The sequence below is a fragment of the Vulpes lagopus genome, chromosome 2, assembly GCF_018345385.1.
Source record: "Vulpes lagopus strain Blue_001 chromosome 2, ASM1834538v1, whole genome shotgun sequence".
Classification (NCBI taxonomy): domain Eukaryota; kingdom Metazoa; phylum Chordata; class Mammalia; order Carnivora; family Canidae; genus Vulpes; species Vulpes lagopus.
The window spans coordinates 67,564,115-67,584,416 of record NC_054825.1 but is presented as its reverse complement, the minus strand read 5'-3'; the positions used below and the strand labels follow the sequence as shown (position 1 = coordinate 67,584,416).

The following is a 20,302-nucleotide window of genomic DNA, read 5'->3' as shown; positions in this document are numbered from 1 at the left end:
GCCCTCGGATTACATAAAATGCTATCAGTTCTAATTTCTAATGCCTAGAATTCTGTTACTGTGAAGGATAGACCCAGGATGGTAAGTAAAGTTTTATAGGGGTAGGTTTCTACTCTGTATGGAAGATCATCTTCTAGAAACCAGAGTGGTCTAATGGTAGGATGGGTCATCCCTGGAAATAGTTCTATTGTCTTTTTCTGCAACCCTCAAGCTATATCTGGATGCCAGGCCATCCGGGATGTTACAGGGAAGGTTTCTGAGTTGAGTGAACATCTTGGCCAGGTACACACTTTTGTATATACACACTTACACAAATATGCCTGTATTTAAGAGATTACGCTCTGATTGCAAATAAAACCCAAAAGAGGTGAAGTTATGTCTCAAGTCTGTCATTTTGGCACTCCAAACTCATAGGGATTTGGCACATTCACAGGTCCCCCAAGGATGATGGTGACAATAATTCTGCGACTCTCTATTCCAGACTTTAAATATATCTACTTGCAGATAATACATCATGGGCTCTCTGATATATAATCAAGATTGCCTGCTCACACTCTAATGAAACACACACACACACACACTTTTTCTCATCCTTAAAAGAGAAAGAAAGAGCCACCCAGGTTTTCACCTTTATGAGAACAATTAGATTTTCTTCCAATCCTAGAAACCTCATTTTTGATCTGAGCATCCCATGACCAGGAAAGGATCCTCTCTCTGCGTGCTTATGGCAAACCACAAAACATCAGCCAACAGGACCACACATGCCTATATTAAATTCTCCTTCCATTAGTGGCGGGATCTATAGCACTCTCCTTGAAGGAAGAAAAAATATTAAAATGCTTCATTTCTTTCCCAGGATATATAAATTAGTATAGTTATTCTCTCAGAATCAAAACATGTTTAGATGGATTCAGGACACTCCATTTGAAATATCCGTTACCCTCAAATCAAATTTTCACTGCCGTTGAGTGGCAAGGGGCGATGCCCTGGGATCAGCGAGCTGCTAAGATTCCTTCTGCTCGAGTGTTTAATTTCATTTTACTTTCCACAAATAAGCATGCTTGGAGCCGCTGCCTTTCCTTCCTCTAGAGTAATCGAAAAATTTAATTCACATTAAGCCAGAGAGGATGGTGTTTCTCCCTAAGGTCACTCAAGGCAAACATTTTAAAGCTCTAACAGCCCATCAGTCAGAGATGCATGCCTCATCCTGTCCTGATGAGGTGCCTCCTGGAGCCAAACAAAGCCTTCTGCCCAGCTCACGCCATCCTCCGCACCCCACCCACTCGGCCCCCGGCTGAAGGTCACCCAGAGAGGCCAGTAGGTACATCTCTAGATTCAGTGCCCACTCTGATCCCTAAGATGCCTACTGTATACATCCCAGGCACCCGCTCCATTTGGAGATGCAGGAGTTTCTAGGCTTCATTTCTGCTTAAAAGATTAATGCGTGTGGGGACCAAAAGCCTCTTTGCTGCTGCAATTTGAACTGCAAGCAGCTTACCCGAGAATGAGTATTTCCAGGGCTAGGTTATGCTTCAAATCTTATCATCCCTTCCCTAAAAACTAATAACATTTTGCACTTATACGATGCCTTTCATCAGCCATAGGTGATACACCACACATTGCTTTAAGTCAGAGATGAGTAAATCATTAATTGATCATAATGCCCCGAATAAGCACCTTCCGATTGTCATGCATAAGGATTCAATCAAGCACAATGGCATCTATGCATATTTCTCTTCTATTCAGGTATAAAATGTGTGCAGTGACTTAGAAACAACAAATTTCTCCTGAACACAACCAAAACATAGCACCAAAATGACCTGGAACTACAAAGATGGGAGAAATTCTGCTCACGGATCTCAGAACTTTTTATCCGAAAGACTCGCAGAGCTTCCAAGGAAGAAGAAAAAGAGTAAGAAGCACCTGAGTATTCTTACTCAGAAAAACACCTAAGAAGCTAGATTCCAAAAAAAAAAAAAAAAAGAAGCTAGATTCCCCTTCTGTCAGCATAGAACAGCACTTCTTAGGCGCTTCTCCTTCAAAGATAATACATATCTTTTTTTTTTCTTTTCTTTTCTTTTTTTTAATGGAAGGAAGGTAGTGTAGTAAAACAACGTGAGATCTTGCAACAATTCCACCTGATTCAGCTCCTGGATTTTTCTTTATTTCAATTGTGGAGTTAGAATTTCTGCTGCAAAAGGGAATCATGCGGCCACAGGGGTGGAATCAGAGTTATCAGAGGTGAGTCCACCTGGAAGGAGGCTGGAGGAACGTTTAGAAATGTCCAGTGTGGGCAGTTATTCCCCGCTGGTCTCCTGTCTGGCTCAGATAGAGAGAAGCTGCAAGTAGAATGACAATGCTTTACATTTGAAAACCATCTCTGCCAAATTTGAGTCAAGTCAGGTGACTTTGTTGGTTATCCTCCATCTGAGCCGGATTCATTCTCTACTATTCTCAGTTTGTGTAAGCTTTGCTGCTTCAGGTGGCATCACAACAGTGGTAACAACATAGCAGACACCACAGGCCCTTCCGCATTTCACAGAAATCCCAAATCCCTCCAAATCCCTTCTTCCAAACTTCCCACTGGGCATGGCTGTCATAGGCACCCTTGCCCCCTCCCAGTGGCCACCATGTCCCCATGGTTCCAACTTCGGGCTCGCTCTCCAGAAGCATCAGCTACTGCTCCTCTGCTCCTCTGGGTCTCCTGCCCATCCTCACCCCCTTTTCCATTCTACTCCAGGTTGGGGGGGAAGCGGAGCAGGAGATTTCTTCTCCTCACCCATGGGCAATTCTATTACTGGACTGCAAACACCAGTGCCCTCAATCCTCAGTTTTCAGGACTTGATGGAGACCCTGGATGCTGTCATTTCCTTTGGCTTCTTGCTTACCATGGCCATGTTCACTATCACATCCCCTCTTCTAGAGTTTTGCGGCTGTTGCCTAACCTCGGATTGGACTTTAGACGCTCCAGAATTAAGACCCCTTTATTTGCCAAGGGCAGAATTCCACATAATTAATTCAAACAAAAATGGAAATTTGCCATATTATATTTAATTTTTAATAGATGATCTCACTAAACCACTCAAAGACACAGAGGAGCCTCAGGAACAGACCAAAACTAGAGTGCCTTTATGACTGCTTCCCTGAGTTTTTCCCATCCATACTTTCAAATGCATCCTCATTACCCTTTGTCACTGCAGCTCAGCATTCTAGGCCACCCACAGTTCCCTCTGAGGCTGGAATATCTAAGTCCCAGTTCCAGATTCCCAGGGGAACCATGTCTGACCCAGTGTGGGCCCAAATGACATCATATAATATGGTTGTCATGGGAGTCCGCAGAGTGGAGAGACAGTTTCCAGAAAAAGCAGAAACGAAGTAAGAAGCTCCTTAAGTGTATAAAACAGGTCCTCCAGTGGTGGCGTCCAACTGAATTTACGTATTTCAACTCTCTCTCCCAGCTGGTAGAGCTCCTTCTTCACATATTAAATACCATGGCATGGAGGTCATTGCTACTGGACAGATGCCAGACACTTGATCAAGGAGAAAAAGACCTTGGCCCAAGAGTCCAGTCAGTGTGGTTCTCATGAAAGAGCCCTACCCCCTTCCCCAATTCTAACAGCTCTTCCCCACACCTAGATGGGCTCACAGCAGGCTGCACAGCACTCTTTGCAGATGGCCCCACAGCACTCAGGGATCAGGCCAGTCTGCTTTGGATGTCGGTTCCATCACTAACCAGCTGAGGGTTTTCAGGTCAGCCATCTGCCCTTTGTGAATCTCAGCTTCACCATCTGCAAATGGACACAGTAATACCCATTTCAAAAAGTTGAAATGAACTAACACATGCCAGGCAGGTGAAACAGTGCCTGGTAAACTTTCAATGCTCAGAAGAAGATTCCTTTCTTTACTGTTATTATTATTATTGCTGTCATTAATATTAACCTTCACAATAGAATCTACAAATGCTGTTTTAAAAGGGGCAAATGTCTAAAACTAATATAGCACTCTATGTAACTAACTGGAATTCAAATAAATTTTTAAAAAATAAAATAGGCAAACAATTTTCAGTTGATTTCAGAACTACAGACCCTACACCATGTTCCAAAAATACTCTATAGCACATTCTAATAAAGCAAATGGCTATAAAGCAAAATGAAAGCAAATGGTAAATTTTAAGGACTTTTTGTCTTGTTTTTTTGTTTGTTTGTATTCTCTGATACCTGCACAGAATGTCATCTCTTAATCAGAACTGTAGGAATTAAATAAGAAAAAATGCATAAAGGACTAAGGACTGTGCCTAGACATCGAACATGTTTAACATGTGATGGCTGTTGCTTTATTACTATAATTAGCATGATTACGATTACTATTTTATTATTAGTCCCAAGAGGAAAATTGCTTAAATAATTATTGGCAAATCCTTTAAGGTGATCATTTCACTGACTACTGTGCAAAGCCATGAAGTTTCCATTCCTGGTTAAGTTTAAAATTAACATGTATAGATATAGACATAGATATAGATACAGAAGTAGATAGAAATCAATATATAAAAACTCAAAGTAACTTTTAAAAACTATTTTTTAACTCTAAAGAGAATCATTGATTAGCACGGCAAAGAGAAGAATAGCTGCTCTGGGAAGCCGGCAGTGTTTTGGTGGTTATTGCTGGATGCAGCTCCTCCTAAGCTCCACACTGCTCTCTTGCTCAGGCAGCTTCCTAGCTTCTGTTGCAAATAAGTCCCTTAAAACCTCAAGGCAAAATACACAACTTGCCTTGGCCTCAAGGCCACCACACCTTGAACAACTTATCTCGGGTGTCAGTGACCTAGATTCCCCATAACACCAAAGGGAGGAATGAATGTTGGCTTCTAAAACCTGGGATGCCTCCCTCTGCTCTGGGCTTCCACCTGGATCTCCAGGCTGATTTGGAATGAGTTCTAAGGTGATTACTGGTTAGGAATTCTGAAAGGGGAGGTAGCTAGTATGGACACCAGTGTTAAAATAATTCCTTCTACAAGGAAAATCTAGGGGCTGGCAGCAGCCATTACAGTTCTTGGCCAGGACCTGTAAAAGATATCTTCTTTAGGCAGGCACGAGGGAAGTGCTGCCTCTCTGGTGCTGCTAGATTTGTTCTCTGTGCTTGGTATTGATTTTTCCTTCAGCAGAATAGCAAAGGCATGAGAGCATGAAGGAGAGGTGGGTTCCCTTCCTCACCACGTGCTCCTAGTGATGAGTCAAAGCAACTCTGAGCCACTCCTTAACTTCCACATGCTAAGAGAAATTGAGCTGGGGACTCTCCTCTAGTTAGAGATAGCTGTGATAACAGGAGCACGCTATGAGGCTCTCTGAGAAACGTGCATTCCCCTACCTCTTATCACTCTCTCTCCAGTCACATACAGCCTGTTCAGGGTGTTAATAACCATATGACAATCATCCACATACAATTTCAGTGTGGATCAAAGCGTACTACATTTAGAGCTGATTTTCCTCCCAAAGCAGAAAGTTGTTGTCTTCTTTATTTCCTTAAGTTTCTCAAGAATTCTGCAAATTATTAAATGTGTTTATTAAAAGATGTTTTTCACATCAGAGAGACTGATCCGTACAAAGCAAAGGTTTGAGCTGGGCAGGTCCAGTGATTCTAGCTCTTTGATGAGGAGAAATTGCTTCTGTGCAAGAACTAATACCCACCTGGTTTCAAACCTCAGCCTCTAGCAAATATGTCATAGCAAAAGACATTTCCTGTTTCTCTGACAGATTGTCCCAGGGCTGAAATTTAATCTAATATATCAAAAGTGGTAGGTGGGAGGGGGAGAGAAAGGCAGAGAAACACTGACTCCCCAGATTTTTACAGTAGCTTGAGACACTACTGTGTGGGTATTGGTTGGTGTTGATAAGCCGTAAAAGTAAACACTGAAAGATGAAACAATAAAGAACTTGCACAAATCTCTACATCTGTATTTTTTAAATGATAAAATATTCACACCAAAGGATGTGGATGTTCGCATGCAAAAAAAAAAAAAAAAGAATCTACACAGACTTTACATTCTTCACAAGAATTAACTCAAAATAGATCACAGATCTAAATGTAAAATGCAAAACTATGAAACTCCTAGAAGATAGAGGAGAAAATCTAGACGACCTTGAGTATGACAATGACTTTTTAGATACAACACCAGACGCACAATCCATAAAAGAAATAATTGATGAACTGGACGTCATTAAAATTTTAAACTTCTGCTCTGGAAAAGACACTGTGAAGAGAATGAGAAAGAAAGCCACAGACTGGGAAAAAATATTTGCAAAAGACACATCCAATAAAGCACTTGTATCCAAAATATACAAAGAACTCATCAAACTCAACAATAAGAAAACAAAAAATCCAATTGAAGAAATAGGCAAAAGTACTAAACAGACACTTCACCAGAAAAGGTATACAGATGGCAAATAGCATATGAAGAGATGTTCCACATCCTATGGCATCAGGGAAATGCAAATTAAGCAACAATAAGTTAGCACCACACTCTAAAATCCAGAACACAAGCAACAGTAGATGCTGGTGGGAATGCGAAATGGTACAGCCTCAGTGGGACAGTTTCTTACAAAACAAAACATTTATCTAAATGAATTGAAAACATAAGTTTTCAATTTTGTCCACACAAAACCTGCACATGATGGTTTAGAGCAGCTTTATTCATAATTGCCAAAACTTGGAAGCAACCTAGAGGTCCTTCAGTAAGTGAATGGATAAATAAACTGTGAGACATCCTCACAATGGAATTTTATTTATCACTATAAAGAAAGGAGCTATCAAGCCATGAAAAGACATGAAGGAACCTTAACTGCATGATACTAAGTGAAAGAAGCTGATCTGAAAAGGCTACGCGCTGTATGATTCCAACTATATGACATTCTGAAAAAGGCAAAACTATGGAAACTATAAAAAGATCAGTGGACACCAGTGGTTAGGGAGAAGGGAGGGATGAATAGATGGAGCAGAGAAGATTTTTAGGGCAGTGAAACTATTCTGTATGATTCTGTAAAACTGGATGCATATCATTACATTGTCCAAACCCTTAGAATGCACAACACCAGGAATTAATCTGAGATAAACTATGGTCTTTGGGTGATTATGATGCATCGATGCTGGCACGTCTGTTATAACAAACATCCCACTCTCCCGTGGGATGTTGATGACAGGGGAGGCTATGCGTGTGTGGGGACAGGGGGCACATGGGAATCTCTGTATGTTTTTCTCACTTTTGCTGTGAAGCTAATACTGTGAACTCCATTCAAAAGGGAAAAAAAGATGATGTGACATTATGATGAAGTCCCCTTCCATAGGAGGGACAAAGAAAGATGAAAAGAAGTGGAAGACTCACCAGTCAGATTTTAAAATGCAACTTGTTGCTGTTACAGAGCTGTAATAACACAAACCCATTGCACAAACCTTTGTATTTTTTGCTTGGCCCCATGTTGCCATTTCTTCATTGTTCCTTTTTCTTTCTGCTCTTGCCTTCTGCTCCTGCCTATTCCCTCTTTGCTTCATTTTCCGGTTTGTACTTGTTTCCTGCTGAGGGGACACATCTGCATTCCAAATCCCCACAACCTTTCTAGTTGGCTGCCCTTCAGGCCCTGATTTCTGGACTCTACACCCCTCTTACCATACTATAATTAGGAAGCTTAGTCATTTTTCTCTGACTCTGAGGCAGGCACCCCACCACTTGGATAGGGTGGAATGACACCAGAGCCAGCATCCTTACAAAAGCCAGGAAACATTCTTTACATACACACAAATCATCAGAGAGCATTCCAGAAAAAAAAAATAGCAATTTTCTAAAAGAATATCTACCCTGCACTTGTCTTTAAATATGGCTACCATCCACAGATTGATTTCCCTAATTAATTGTGTAAATCTTATTGAGGCACTGAGGACATGGTTGCTAACCTCAGGGAGTAGAGGACTGTCTTTTAAGATAGACTTACATGCAAATAATTACAGTCTGATGTGCTTAGTTCAACTTTGGAGGATTATTCAGAGAAGGATGATTATGGAGAACATAATCGACATTGCACAGAAGCAATAAAAAAAAGAGAGAAAGGCTTCCCAGAGGAGGGGACATTGAAGAGAAATCTAAAAGGAAACACAAGTATTTTCCAGGCCACTGGGGCAGGGCAAATACAGTTCAGCTGAGAATACAGCCAAGGTTCCAAAGCAAGAAAGCACATGCAGTGCTAGGAAAGGTACCAGTATTTCTGAAGCAAGGAGGCAGGAGAGAGGGTGGCAGAGGATGAGGCTGAGTAGGGAGGGGTCAAATAAGGAAAGGCCTTTGAGGCATGCTAAGGGAATTGGCCATCACTCTGGAAGAAGCCTTTCAAGGATGTAAGCAGGAGGTTCCACATAAGCAACTAGAGGAAGGGACACTAGGAGGCCACCTCAAAAAGCCAAACAAGGGACAAGTGAACAGCAAGTGAGGGAAAGCAAGAAGCTAAGACACACCAAGGAATCTGGCTCAGAGGGCTAATTATGTGGCTGAGATTTTCACTAAGATCTAGACTACAGGGGCAGAGAGAATGTGGACCTCATAAGGAGATGAGAGATGCCCATTGCTGGCATAGGGACATACTCATTAGATGAAGGAGTAAGTGTTGAATGAGTGAAATGTCAAGAGCAACAGTTTGGTTAAAAACACTGCTCCTCTGTAGTGTTGTGTCTGTGTGGCCTGAATGTGGGAACAACCCAATTTGCAGAATCAATAGACTGATAGCCAACCACCAATGTTATATCTCAATCCCAGGTACCGTCGTTATCTCAGAACTCAACTCACTCTTCTCCCTCTCCACTATCAAAAGTCATGGCCTCATCCTCAGCTTGAGCAGGAGGCCATAACCACTGCAGCTCACAGGACTCCACGTCAGGTCTGAGAACCATGTGCAAGAAGTGCCTTCTCTCTCTCAGGGCCTCACTTTTATTAAAGAAACAATAATGCCCACCTCTCCCACTGCACACCCTCACTTTAGGGGCATCTTGAGGAGGTTAAGTTATCTTATACAGTTGGCCGCATCGTGTGCTGTAAAAGTGTGTTGATAAAAGCCCACTTATGAGATACTACCCCCTAAGAACTTAGCCTTATATTCCAAATGAGGTTGGTGAAACTCATTCCTTAATGTCTTTTTCTGGCTAGGAGTGCATAATCTCAGCTTTTCTCTCCAAACCGTTTCTCGTATATGCCACGATGGCCAACACTTAAGGCTGCTGTTGTTATAAATCGGTAACAATTGTTGAGCACTTGTTGCTCGGCAAGCACTACGTTGACATACCTTATTTCATACCACCCTTACAACAGCATCACAGCAACATTAAATATCGCCACCTTACAATTGAGGAAACGGAACCTCCAAACTGTTAAGTAAAATGCTGATGGTCCCACACAACGTAAATAGAGCAGCCCGGATTTACACCAGGTTGTCTAAATCTCCCAGCTGCGAAGCTACAGTTGAGTCAAATGGGGAATCACTATTTCAGAACTGCCCAAGGAAAAGAATGTCACTTCACTGGGGAAAGCCTAAAGGTATGTGCTAAGTTGTCCTATTCCCTGCAGCTGCCTGAAGTCTCCCTGCTTAAAAATGCATAGAACATTGAAGCAGAGAGGCAGAGTTTCAAAGAGCCTTCAGATGTGCCATGTACCTTTTAGACAAGTGCAGTTTTTACTTTTAATACAATAACAAGGACCCCTTCATCTAGAACTTTCTCCAGGGCTCACATTTCAAAGTGTGTGCATGCATGCACGTGAGCATGTGTGTATGTGTGTGTGTGTGTGTGTGCATGGGTACACCCACATGATGCAATACCACTCCCAAGTTTTTATCTGCAATGAGCTGCCATTAAATGCAAGCTGACAGGAGAGGAAAGGAGGCATAATCACTAGCTATCTACGCAATTTTTAAACTGCTCAAATGGGGCCATCATCTGAACTGAGATTAATCCTGGCACCCAAAAGCTACAAAGGAAAGTTTCTATCCTCAGGAGACACCTTAATCGAGACCCTGACCAATGTCAGATAGAAATCTCCCCAGAATATTAGAAAACCATTGCAGTGTGAAGCCTCGATTTGGCCAAATGCAGGGCCCCTCTATTCCCAGCCCCCATTTTGAAAACTGGCATTTGTCTTCTGATTTTCTTTCCCTTTCAATTTGTTTTCCTGTCAAAGGGATCTCTCCCCCTTCTCCTACTCTCCAGCACCACCTGATTGAATTCCGTTCAGGGCTCCTGGTGGTCCTGTTCTCCATGCCGACTTGATGGAGCCCTTTTGCCTGTTTCATACCATCCATCTCTCTGGGCAACTGAAATTGTGCTGCAAAATGTAGCGCTACTTCGTGGGACCTCATTAACACCAGCTCCAAGGGAATGGACTTCAACAGAGGAGGCATTAAGCATCCAAACAGCACACTGAGACAGCAAAGACTTCAAGAGCATGGCAGACAAGTGATAGAAATCGAGTCACTGATATAAAAAGCTGGGCGGTACACAGAGGGCCAGGGGAAGCTTTTCAATTTATATTTCACGTTGATACCACATTGGTTCCCACACAGCAAGGATAGGTGCTGAAAACAGAGAGATGGCAGAGAGTTTGTGTGCCTCCTGAGGTCCCTCGGTTCACCTGAACTTAAGCCAAAAATAATATCATAAAACTAATTTAGCCATCACACCAATAGGGCTCCTCAGCCATGAGGCAGACTGGATAATTATATGTTTCCTGCAATTTCTGACACTCGGCTAGTTTCAGCAAATGGCACTTCTAAATATATATTGCTTTGTCACAGCTACCTGTCTACCTCAGTTTTTCTTCAAGGAAAAGAAGCAGAACAGAAAGTTAATTATGAAGATGGGGAATCCAAGTCATTTCAGTCTAATTGAATTAATAGACCCCAACGTCAAATGCCCTTGGTGATCAAGGACACAAGGTAATCAAGCCACAGGCTCTTAAAGTCCATGCAGGCAGTAGCAGAGCAGTTGCTTTACCCCCGGAACTACCCCTGGAGATTGGACTGAAGATCCCCTGCAGTTCTGTCCTGTGTGATCGTTGGTGCTGTGTCAGCCACTACCTGTCCTAGCCAATTGTTTGTGTTTCTCTATTACTTGTATGAAGCCAGAAAGATTTCCCCAACCTTTTTTGTTGCCTGTCCATTGGTTCCCCTGAGTCCTTATGGAAAGATACCCAATTTTCTCAAGTGTCTTCCAAAATAAATTTTGATTTACACATCTATTCACACACACCACAAACAACTAACAGAGGCCAACAGTTCTCATTTGGCAGAAGGTGATGTGGCTAAGATAAGGGCAGGGCTAAACCTTGGATGCCAAAGTCTCTGGCCAGTCTCTGGTCTTCCCTACTCAAAGATGGATGACCAGCAGAGTTTGCCCCACCTTCCACACTAAACAAAAGCAGGTCACACAGAACCACAGAGGAAAACAAGCAATGGGAGAATTTAACATTATTTTCCTGTCCAATGACCTAAGTAGAAAAAAATGTGTGAGGGGCACCTAGGTGGCTCAGTGGTTGAGCATCTGCCTTTGGCTCAGGTCGTGATCTTGGGTCCTGGGATTGAGGTCCGCATTGGGCTCCGCATGAGAGGCCTGCTTCTCCCTCTGCCTGTGTCTCTGCCTCTCTCTGTGTGTCTTTCATGAATAAATAAATAAAATCTTAAAAAAAATAAAAAATATGTGATGAACTATGCTTCTAAATTATAGGTGACCCATAAATGACATTAACTGAGAACTAATATGCTAACTGCTGTTCTAGGGTGCTAATTTCTTAATTCATTAATCCATTGCAGCAACTCTATGAAGAAGGAAATGGTATTAGCCCCATTGTGTAGTTGGGAAAACTAAGATACAGAGAAGTTAAACTGCCTGAGGTCAAACAGCTGGTGAATGAAAGAGGCAGGATTTGAACCTCGACATTCAGATGTCAAGACCTGTACACTTACCACTGCTACTGTGAAGACTTATTATTATGCCCTTAGGAAACAATGATAAAAAACACAATATAATATGGAAAGCATCCCCAGGAGTGCATAAGGCCTGTCTATATCCAGGAGGTGTGTGTTGCTGTTCAGGTTTCCGTATAGTAATTAGGGAAAGAAGAGTAATGAGCACAGCTACAGCAAGCAGAGGCAGAATGGCTCTGGGTCCAGGCTGAAAGAGGACTTTGGAGAAGAAGAGTTACTTGAGGAGAAACACTTGGAAGAATAAGGATCGGGACAGTGGAACCAGCCTACAGTGGTGTAAAGTCGTATAGTAATCACAGAACCTATGGTGGGATGAAGATTTAAGTTTGAATCCTGGCTCATGCATGGACTAGTTATACAAGCTTACGTTTTTGGTTTTATTGCTATGTCACACACCATCCTAAAACTTCATAATATCAATGGTGTTTACACTGCTTGTGAATCTGCAATTAGGTCAGGACTTAGCAGGATCAGCTTGTCTCTGCTATGCCACCATAAACTGGAGTGGCTTGACATTGGGGGCTGGAATCATTGGAAGGCTTAGCACTTGGTGTAGGTTGTTGGCTGGGACCTTAGCCAGAGCTATGGGACCGAATGTCCCCATGTGATCTTTCCACATACCCTGAGCTTCCTCACAACATGGTTATGCGCTCCGGTGGTAAATATTCCTAAAGAAAGAGAAAGAGCTAGATATAACAATGTCACCTTTTATTAAAACAACCTGAGAAGTCATGTAGCATCACCTCTACAACATTCTACCTCTTGAGGCAATCACAAAATCCTGCCAAGTTTATAGGGGAGAAAAAAATGGACTTCCCCTCGGGGTAAGAGAGAGGCAAGACTCTGGATGAGCCACGCAACAGGAAATATTGCTAAGACCATCTTTTGAAACTATAATCTGCCAAAGTCACTTGATTCTTTTGAGCCTCAGTTTCTTTATCCGAAGACTTAGTATAACAACATTTCACAGAGTTCTCATAAAGACTATAGATAAGGGAGGTTATATGCTTACATGCAGTAGATGTTCAATACCAGTTTCAGTCCAGGATGGAGGTTGAATGTGGGACAGCAGAAATGATCTCTTCCTCCTTAGATAGCTGTTGATTCACCTGTACCAGGACAAGGAACAAAGCTTGTTAGAAATAGAATAAGACTAAATACCAAGCCATACATCCTTCAGGCTCTTCCTAATTATTCGGGAAACATCTCACAAGGATCTCACCTTCAGGAGGTATCAGCTCAGTTCTGGAATGAAGACAGTTCCTTGCTCCCATTAGTAGTGCACTGATGTCAGGGCCTTTAGGCTGAATATAAACAATAAGTAACTAAATATGACTAGTTAAATAATGGGGTTTAGAAGGAATCTTGATCTCATTTTTGGGTGTTTACTAATGTGAGGAGGAAAACTCTTTACAAATGTTCTGACAGAAGGACAAGCTTCTGGTATTATTCCTAGAATCCAAAATTCTCCCTAAATAAGTTTTGAGCCTGGGATATTCATAATGGTTCACAGTAAACCAGTTTAAAATATTTAAAATATAAAAAATGTGATCAGATTCACAATTTTCAAATGAGACAACCCATGGATTTTTAGACAAGTCCACAGTCTTTGGGGGTAACCCCATGAGTTACCAGTAGGGTGCTGAGGCAGTCCTAGACAAGGCCTCCCAAATGATTCAGTGGATGTGACAAAGCTACACTTTGGGGAAATTACCTCATTTTTAGCCCAAGTCCATGGTGCAGTTTCAGGAGAGGCTCCCTCTGTGGAGCAGCAGTTTGATCACTGATTCCAACTTCCTACTCCTTCTACAAGGGTTGAGGAAGAAAAGCAAAACAAATGGGTTAAAATGCACTCTGTCTCAAGATACTATTTGTGAGGGGCCCCCCACAAAGAAGTTCTTCAAAAGGAAGAGATGAAAGGGGGTCCAGCTTTCTGCTGGCATTTGAGCTGGCATTTGCAGCATTACCGTATGACTTTGAGCAGGCCTGAGAAGCTCTTTGATTGCCAAAGAACAGTTGCACCTCTGTCAGAGCGGCCCTCATGACTCATGTGGCTCAGCAGCAAAGGAGGGATAAGAGCAGATGTGAGGGGGAAGATCACAGCAGAGGGAAAATAACTTGAATACAAACCAAAAGGCAAGGGGCGGGGGTTGGGGGGAGAACACAAAAGAAGGAGAAACGGGAAGAAAAGAGGAAAAGAAAGAAGGATTTGCTATACTATGGCAGAGCACCTGTTGTCTTTAGAGACAACAGCACACCCAGGAGGGAATGAATTGTTCCTTCTTGATCATGAAATCGAACACTAATGCCCAGAAAATGTCTCAGTGGCAGCACACGCCTACTTTCTCTGTTGACTTCACACAGGAGAAGCTTGATCTATGTTGGAGAGCGTGGAGAACTTATGAACGTGTTTTTCTTTAAAATATCGACACTTTAATGGCACCTACTGTGTGCCAGGTATTCTGTTAAACTCTTCTTAATCTTCTCAACAATCTAAGAGACAAATAAGGAAACTGACATCCTTGTCTCTTTCAGGTAATCCTGGTTCTCACCACCTTCATCCCACACCACCACATTAGCAATTATTATTTTTTTAGCATTCACTGTGTATCAGGTGGTTCTTACATCATCTTACATACTTCGTCCCACCAGTCCTTTCACCAACTTTATGATATGGGCACTATTTTTATTTCCATTTTTCAATGGAATGTAAATATCATTTTATAATGACTTAGAAAGGTTATCATACATAAAGTGACAAAGCTATCGAGTGGCAGATCCAAGGAAAAGAGCCAGTTCAGTCTATCCTCAAAGCCAGGGCCAAACCAGCATGACACACTCATTAGGCAATAAACACTCCTTGCTATTTCTCATGCATTAAGCATTGTGAGAGACTCTGCTCCCAAGGAATTCACTCAGAACCATCGTGTTCCGTGCTATTTCCACTCTCTGGTGGGCGCCTTACAAGGAGCCAGGCACTGAGTCATAGAACAGTAGAGCTTCCCCTCACCACTCCACCCCCATCATACCCACACAGAAATCAAGGTCCGTGGTGTCAAAATCAGGATTCAAATCTTATGACTTCAGTCTACCACCCTCTTTCAGGAAATCCCTGGCTCAGAAAAATGGGTCTATATTAATCATGTCAAATTTTGCTGGATGAGTTTCCATCTTAACCAGACAACAAAGCACAGGACACAGGACTAGAATGTAAATTTCACATCCACTTTCATTGTTATCATCATCAGACACCTTCTTCTGTCCCATTTTCTGAGTAGTGTGAAAAGAGAGTCTGATGTTTTCCTCTATGGACAAACTCCATGTGCCTTCTGCAAACTCCAGAAATGGGCTTAATTTCATTAAAATTAATTCAGAATTGTCATAAAAATCTACTTCAAAATGTTTGTTACTTATTTCATTCTGAGATAACAGACAACCAAAAAGCAAATCCAAGATGAAAGATGAATTTTTTTTTAATAGCAGTCCCAAGTTTGGTCATGATCAATTGACAGTTCCCCTGAAATTGTATTCATTTGTTTATTAAAAACAAAACAAAAATATTTACTTTGTAACATTTAGATCCTGTGTAGTGACAGGCAGCAAGAGACACACAAGGACAAGATGGGTTTCTGGCCCCAAAGGAGCTCCCTATATCACAGAGGGGACTGGCATGTCTACAAAGGAAATCCAACAGAGCATCCTTATAGCCAGTTAATCAAAGACCTTTACACAGAGAAACCCTAAGAACAGGGATGTGAACAAAGATGGAGTTCAAAGATCTCTTTCTAATTCCATCAGCTGGATAATAATCAAATGACCATTTACCAAAATGAGTTGAAATTGCAGAATCCCCTGATCTGTCTTCAGAATTAATGCTCAGATAATGAATGCCCAGTTCCTTCAGATGTTTAATTACTGAAGGGCCTTACTCTCAAAAGAGAGGCTATACAAACTCAGGAAGTGACATGGAATTTTAATGAGATGTGATCTTGAGAGGTCATATAATTAAGGCTCCATCTTCAGGCAAGACTCTTATTTTTAAAAACCTCAGGGAGAGAAACTTGACAACCTTCCTGTTGACAGTTTTGACAACTCTCATATAGGTCCGCAGTGGTAGCTTTTAGAGTATGTCCTCCCATCATGGCCTCCAGGGTCCTTTGCAGAGACTTTGACAAGAGTGAGGCCTGTGTTTACCCTGCATCTGGAGCTGAGGCTCTTGGTCCCTTTGGTTCTGGAGGATGATCTGACCCAGCAACTGGAGGAACTGGGAGACTGTGGGGCCAAAGGCAAGGTAGAGGGTACATTGTATGTGTCCCATGGGGAAGGGGAAATGGAGCTGGGCCCTGGGGCTCATGATAGTAGCTGAATCTTAACATTTAATAATAACTCACATCTGGATAAAGCTTTCACATTTACAAAGTTCTTTGACATACACCATCATTTGGTTTCACAGCAGCCTTGTGATACAGATTGGTATCTCATTTCACTGAATAGAAAATGAGACAGGATTTAAGGTAGATAAATGTGAGTCTACCATTACTACTCTACTACTGTTCCTGATAATAGTAGTAGTAGTAGTAATAATAATAATAATTGCAAACATACATATGTTCCAGCCACTTTGCATGGAATATTTCATCTAATCTTCATAATGGCCTGGCAAGGTAATAATAATTTCTAAAATGCCCATTTTACAGAAGGTGAAACTAGGATTTTAAAATATTAGGTCTCACACTTAACAAGTGGTAATAGAATTCGAATCTAGGTAATTTGACATCTAAGACCATGTTCTTGCTATATCAATTAGCATTTTTAAAAATAACCATTTCTATGAGGAAAGGGATTCAAAACTCTGTAAAACCCTTGACCAAGTATTCCTGACATGCATTCTAACCAACCTCAACAGTGAAAAACTCCACGTCTCCCAGTTCCTGGATAATGTCATCTCTACCCACCTGGTGAGCCCCCACTTGCCCTCTGGAATTCATTATTCTTACTTTCTCACGCACTAACAATTGGCTAGGTCAATAATGTCCCTCCCCATAAGCAGGATACAAAGATTTGAACTGAAAGCATAGGCTGCAATTCTCTTGCCTTGAGCAACAGGCAAGAGCCTCAAAGAATAATACAAGACCATTGGTAATCTTCTTTCCAAAACACTTTCCCACCTAAGATTCCTCAAAATGTTGAGTTTTGTAGAGGATATGCCTGTTGAGACATGGAAAGGGTAAACATTTGCCCAAAGTCACAAAGAAGTTAGAGGCAAAGCAGGGACTTAACTCCAGTCTCCTGGCCCATTGACTCTGCAACATACTGGCCAACAGGTCAATTCAACAAGCACTCAGGGTGCTATGATCTCAGTGTTGTATTCAGTTCCCCAAGGCTCACGAGGAGATCCATTTATTTATTCAAGAAACTCTTCCTGAGTACCTAGAAGGTGCGAGGGACTGCTGGCGCCACTAGAGGTATAAAGGAGACAAAGCCGTGCTGCTGCTTTCCTGAAGCTAGCATACTGGTGAGGGAAAAGAGACAACAAACATATAAACAAGAAAATAAATGTATACCCAATGCTAGAAGTGCAGGGAGAAAAGCAAAGCAGTGTGATAGGGATAGATAGTGATAGGGAGTATGAAAGTGGGGGTTACCACTTTATATGGGGTGATGGCTTGAATATAGGCTGAGACCTTGGGGAAGTGAGGGATGAGCCATGCAGATCTACAGAGGAGCATCCCAGGTAAAGAGAGGAATGAGTGCAAGAGGCTGGAGGCAGGTATGTGCTGGCATCTCTAAGCAGCAACAGAAAGGCTACTGTGATGGGAGTAAAGTGAGAAGGGAAAATATTTGTAGAAGATGAAATTAGTTAGAGAGGCCAGACTAGGTGGGGCCTTGCTGGCTCTTGCACAGACCTAGGCTTTACTCTGTGTAACCTGAATAGCCAAAGGATGGTGAAACAGAAAACGACATGGCCTAATTGATACCCTAAGTCCTGGCTCTAGAGAGTCAACAGGTGGCTGATGGCCTGCCATTCAATTGTCTCCTTCTCCCCGCATCCAAATCCAAACTCCTCATTTCCTGCAGTATAAGCTATCCTGGATTCCCTAATCAAGTCCTGGCTCTAGGACATGATGGAGAAACAAAAAAATCAATTCTATTTCTAACCTGAACAACTCTGGCTCCTAATTATAAGAACCAAAACTGGATATGATATTCTAGTCACGGCTTTACTATTCTTTAGAATTTCTAAGCATATCCGATATTGTGCTTTTCCTTTTTGGCAAAAACACTAGATTACAGTCTCATGCCTTGTTTGTTCATTATTTACCTTTAGCTCTTTTTTTATGTAGTCACAATGGAGTGACCTATCTTGTATTTACAGCCTGTTCCTATTAAAGTTTATTGTTCATTTATGACCACTTATACAACTAGCCAAGGTCTTGGTCTAAGTTGACTGATTTCTAGAACCATATCTGCAACCCCTAGCCTGGAGTCATCTGTGAAGTCTGTGGGTATGTGGACCTAATAAAGCAGCATAATTTTTAAAAACTGTATGGTAGATTAAAGATGACCACAAATTCTTTCCTCTTCCTTTCAGTGAGAGGTGAGTTTACTTCTCTTTTCCCTTGAATCTGGGCTGGTCCAGTGTCTCATTTTGCCCAAGAGAATGCATGGAATACAGCAGAAGTAATTTTCTGGGATTTCAAGCCCAAGCCTTAAACAAACTGTCAGCATCAGCTTTTTTTTGCGGGGGGGGGGGGGGGGGTTGGCTACAAAGATAGTAGAGAGAATTGGGCTGGATTACTGAATTAGGAGAGATCACATGGAGAGCAACTCATAGAGGACGAGAGACCATCCTGGACATTTCAGCCTCACTAGAGACCCCCTGGAAACGAGGAATATTGCCTTCTTCTCAACCAACTGTGTGGAAGGCACTGCACGCGGCATTGTTGTATACACTGGGGATCGCACTGTCATGGGAAGAATTGCCACACTTGCTTCCGGGCTGGAAGGAGGCCAGACTCCCATCGCTGCAGAAATTGAACATTTTATCCATATCATCACGGGTGTGGCCGTGTTTCTGGGTGTGTCCTTCTTTATCCTTTCTTTGATCCTTGAGTATACCTGGCTTGAGGCCGTCATCTTTCTCATCGGAATCATCGTAGCCAATGTGCCGGAAGGTCTGCTGGCCACTGTCACGGTATGTCTGACCCTCACTGCCAAACGCATGGCAAGGAAAAACTGCTTAGTGAAGAACTTAGAAGCTGTGGAGACTTTGGGATCCACGTCCACCATCTGCTCAGATAAAACTGGAACTCTGACTCAGAACCGGATGACCGTTGCCCACATGTGGTTCGACAATCAAATCCATGAAGCCGACACGACAGAGAATCAGAGTGGTGTCTCGTTCGATAAGAGTTCAGCCACCTGGCTCGCTCTTTTTTTTTTTTTTTTTTTATGAAAGGCCTCTAAAAACACATTTATTGTCTTATTAGGGACTAAATGAAGAGACAAGTTCCCAGGCTGATCCTTCAGCTTTCCTAAGGCCATATGGTCCTAAGGCCTCATGGTTCAAAAGTAGCATGTATCCAGGGTGGAGTAGGGGAGGACAGCATCATTCTGGAGGTCTCCACCACCACAGATCTCCATCTCTGGGGGGTGTGTCCAGAGCTGGACGGATGTGGCTAAGAGCCAGCCATGGCAGGTAGCTGTCCAATGTTCTGTAGTACCCTGTTCTCTGGAGGCTGTCTGACTCCTTTTGGCTCATGGATGATGGCTCCTATGCAGACAGGTCTAAGTCTGGCTCCAAAGTGTTCTGGGCTCCAGATGAGTGGCTGTGTTGAGGGCAGGTGTGGTTCAGTAGCCCACACAGACTAGAAAGTAGTTCCCAGTTGAAATATATACTGTCCCACCAGGGCTCCCCCAGCTTAGGGTAGAAAGGGAGAGGCCATGGCCCCTCTGAATGCAGCCGTGTAAGTGACCTCAATCTGATCATGTAGAACAGAAGAACCACCTAGCTGATCCCAGTCAACCCATAGAATTGTGAAAAACAACCAGTTGTTGTTGTTTGCTTTTCTAAGTCACTTAGCTTGGGTGCCATTTGTTACACAGCAATAGAAAGCTGAAAAACTATCCTCGACTTTGGTGTTCCTAAAAGGAAGCATAGTGGGAAGGAAAGGAGAAAGAAGAAGCTGGCTGGCCTGGCATTTGCACCGTGATTTGGTTCCTAATTATTTTTTTCTTTTGTAAATCATGAAGCTATTACCAGTTGTTTCCTAACATTGGTCTTCAGACCAGTACTG

The 20,302-nt window shown here is 42.4% G+C and overlaps 1 protein-coding gene across 1 annotated transcript in view; it reads left to right on the top strand.

Annotated features, from left to right (window-relative positions):
• The first annotated feature begins 8,330 nt into the window (after window positions 1–8,330).
• LOC121477378 (sodium/potassium-transporting ATPase subunit alpha-1-like) overlaps window positions 8,331–20,302 on the top strand; it is a 33,563-nt gene continuing 21,591 nt past the window's right edge. Inside the window, exons 1-2 of the mRNA XM_041731640.1 lie at window positions 8,331–8,464; window positions 18,870–19,434. Coding sequence (XP_041587574.1) covers window positions 8,331–8,464; window positions 18,870–19,434 — 699 coding nt within the window. The remainder of the gene's footprint in view (window positions 8,465–18,869; window positions 19,435–20,302) is intronic.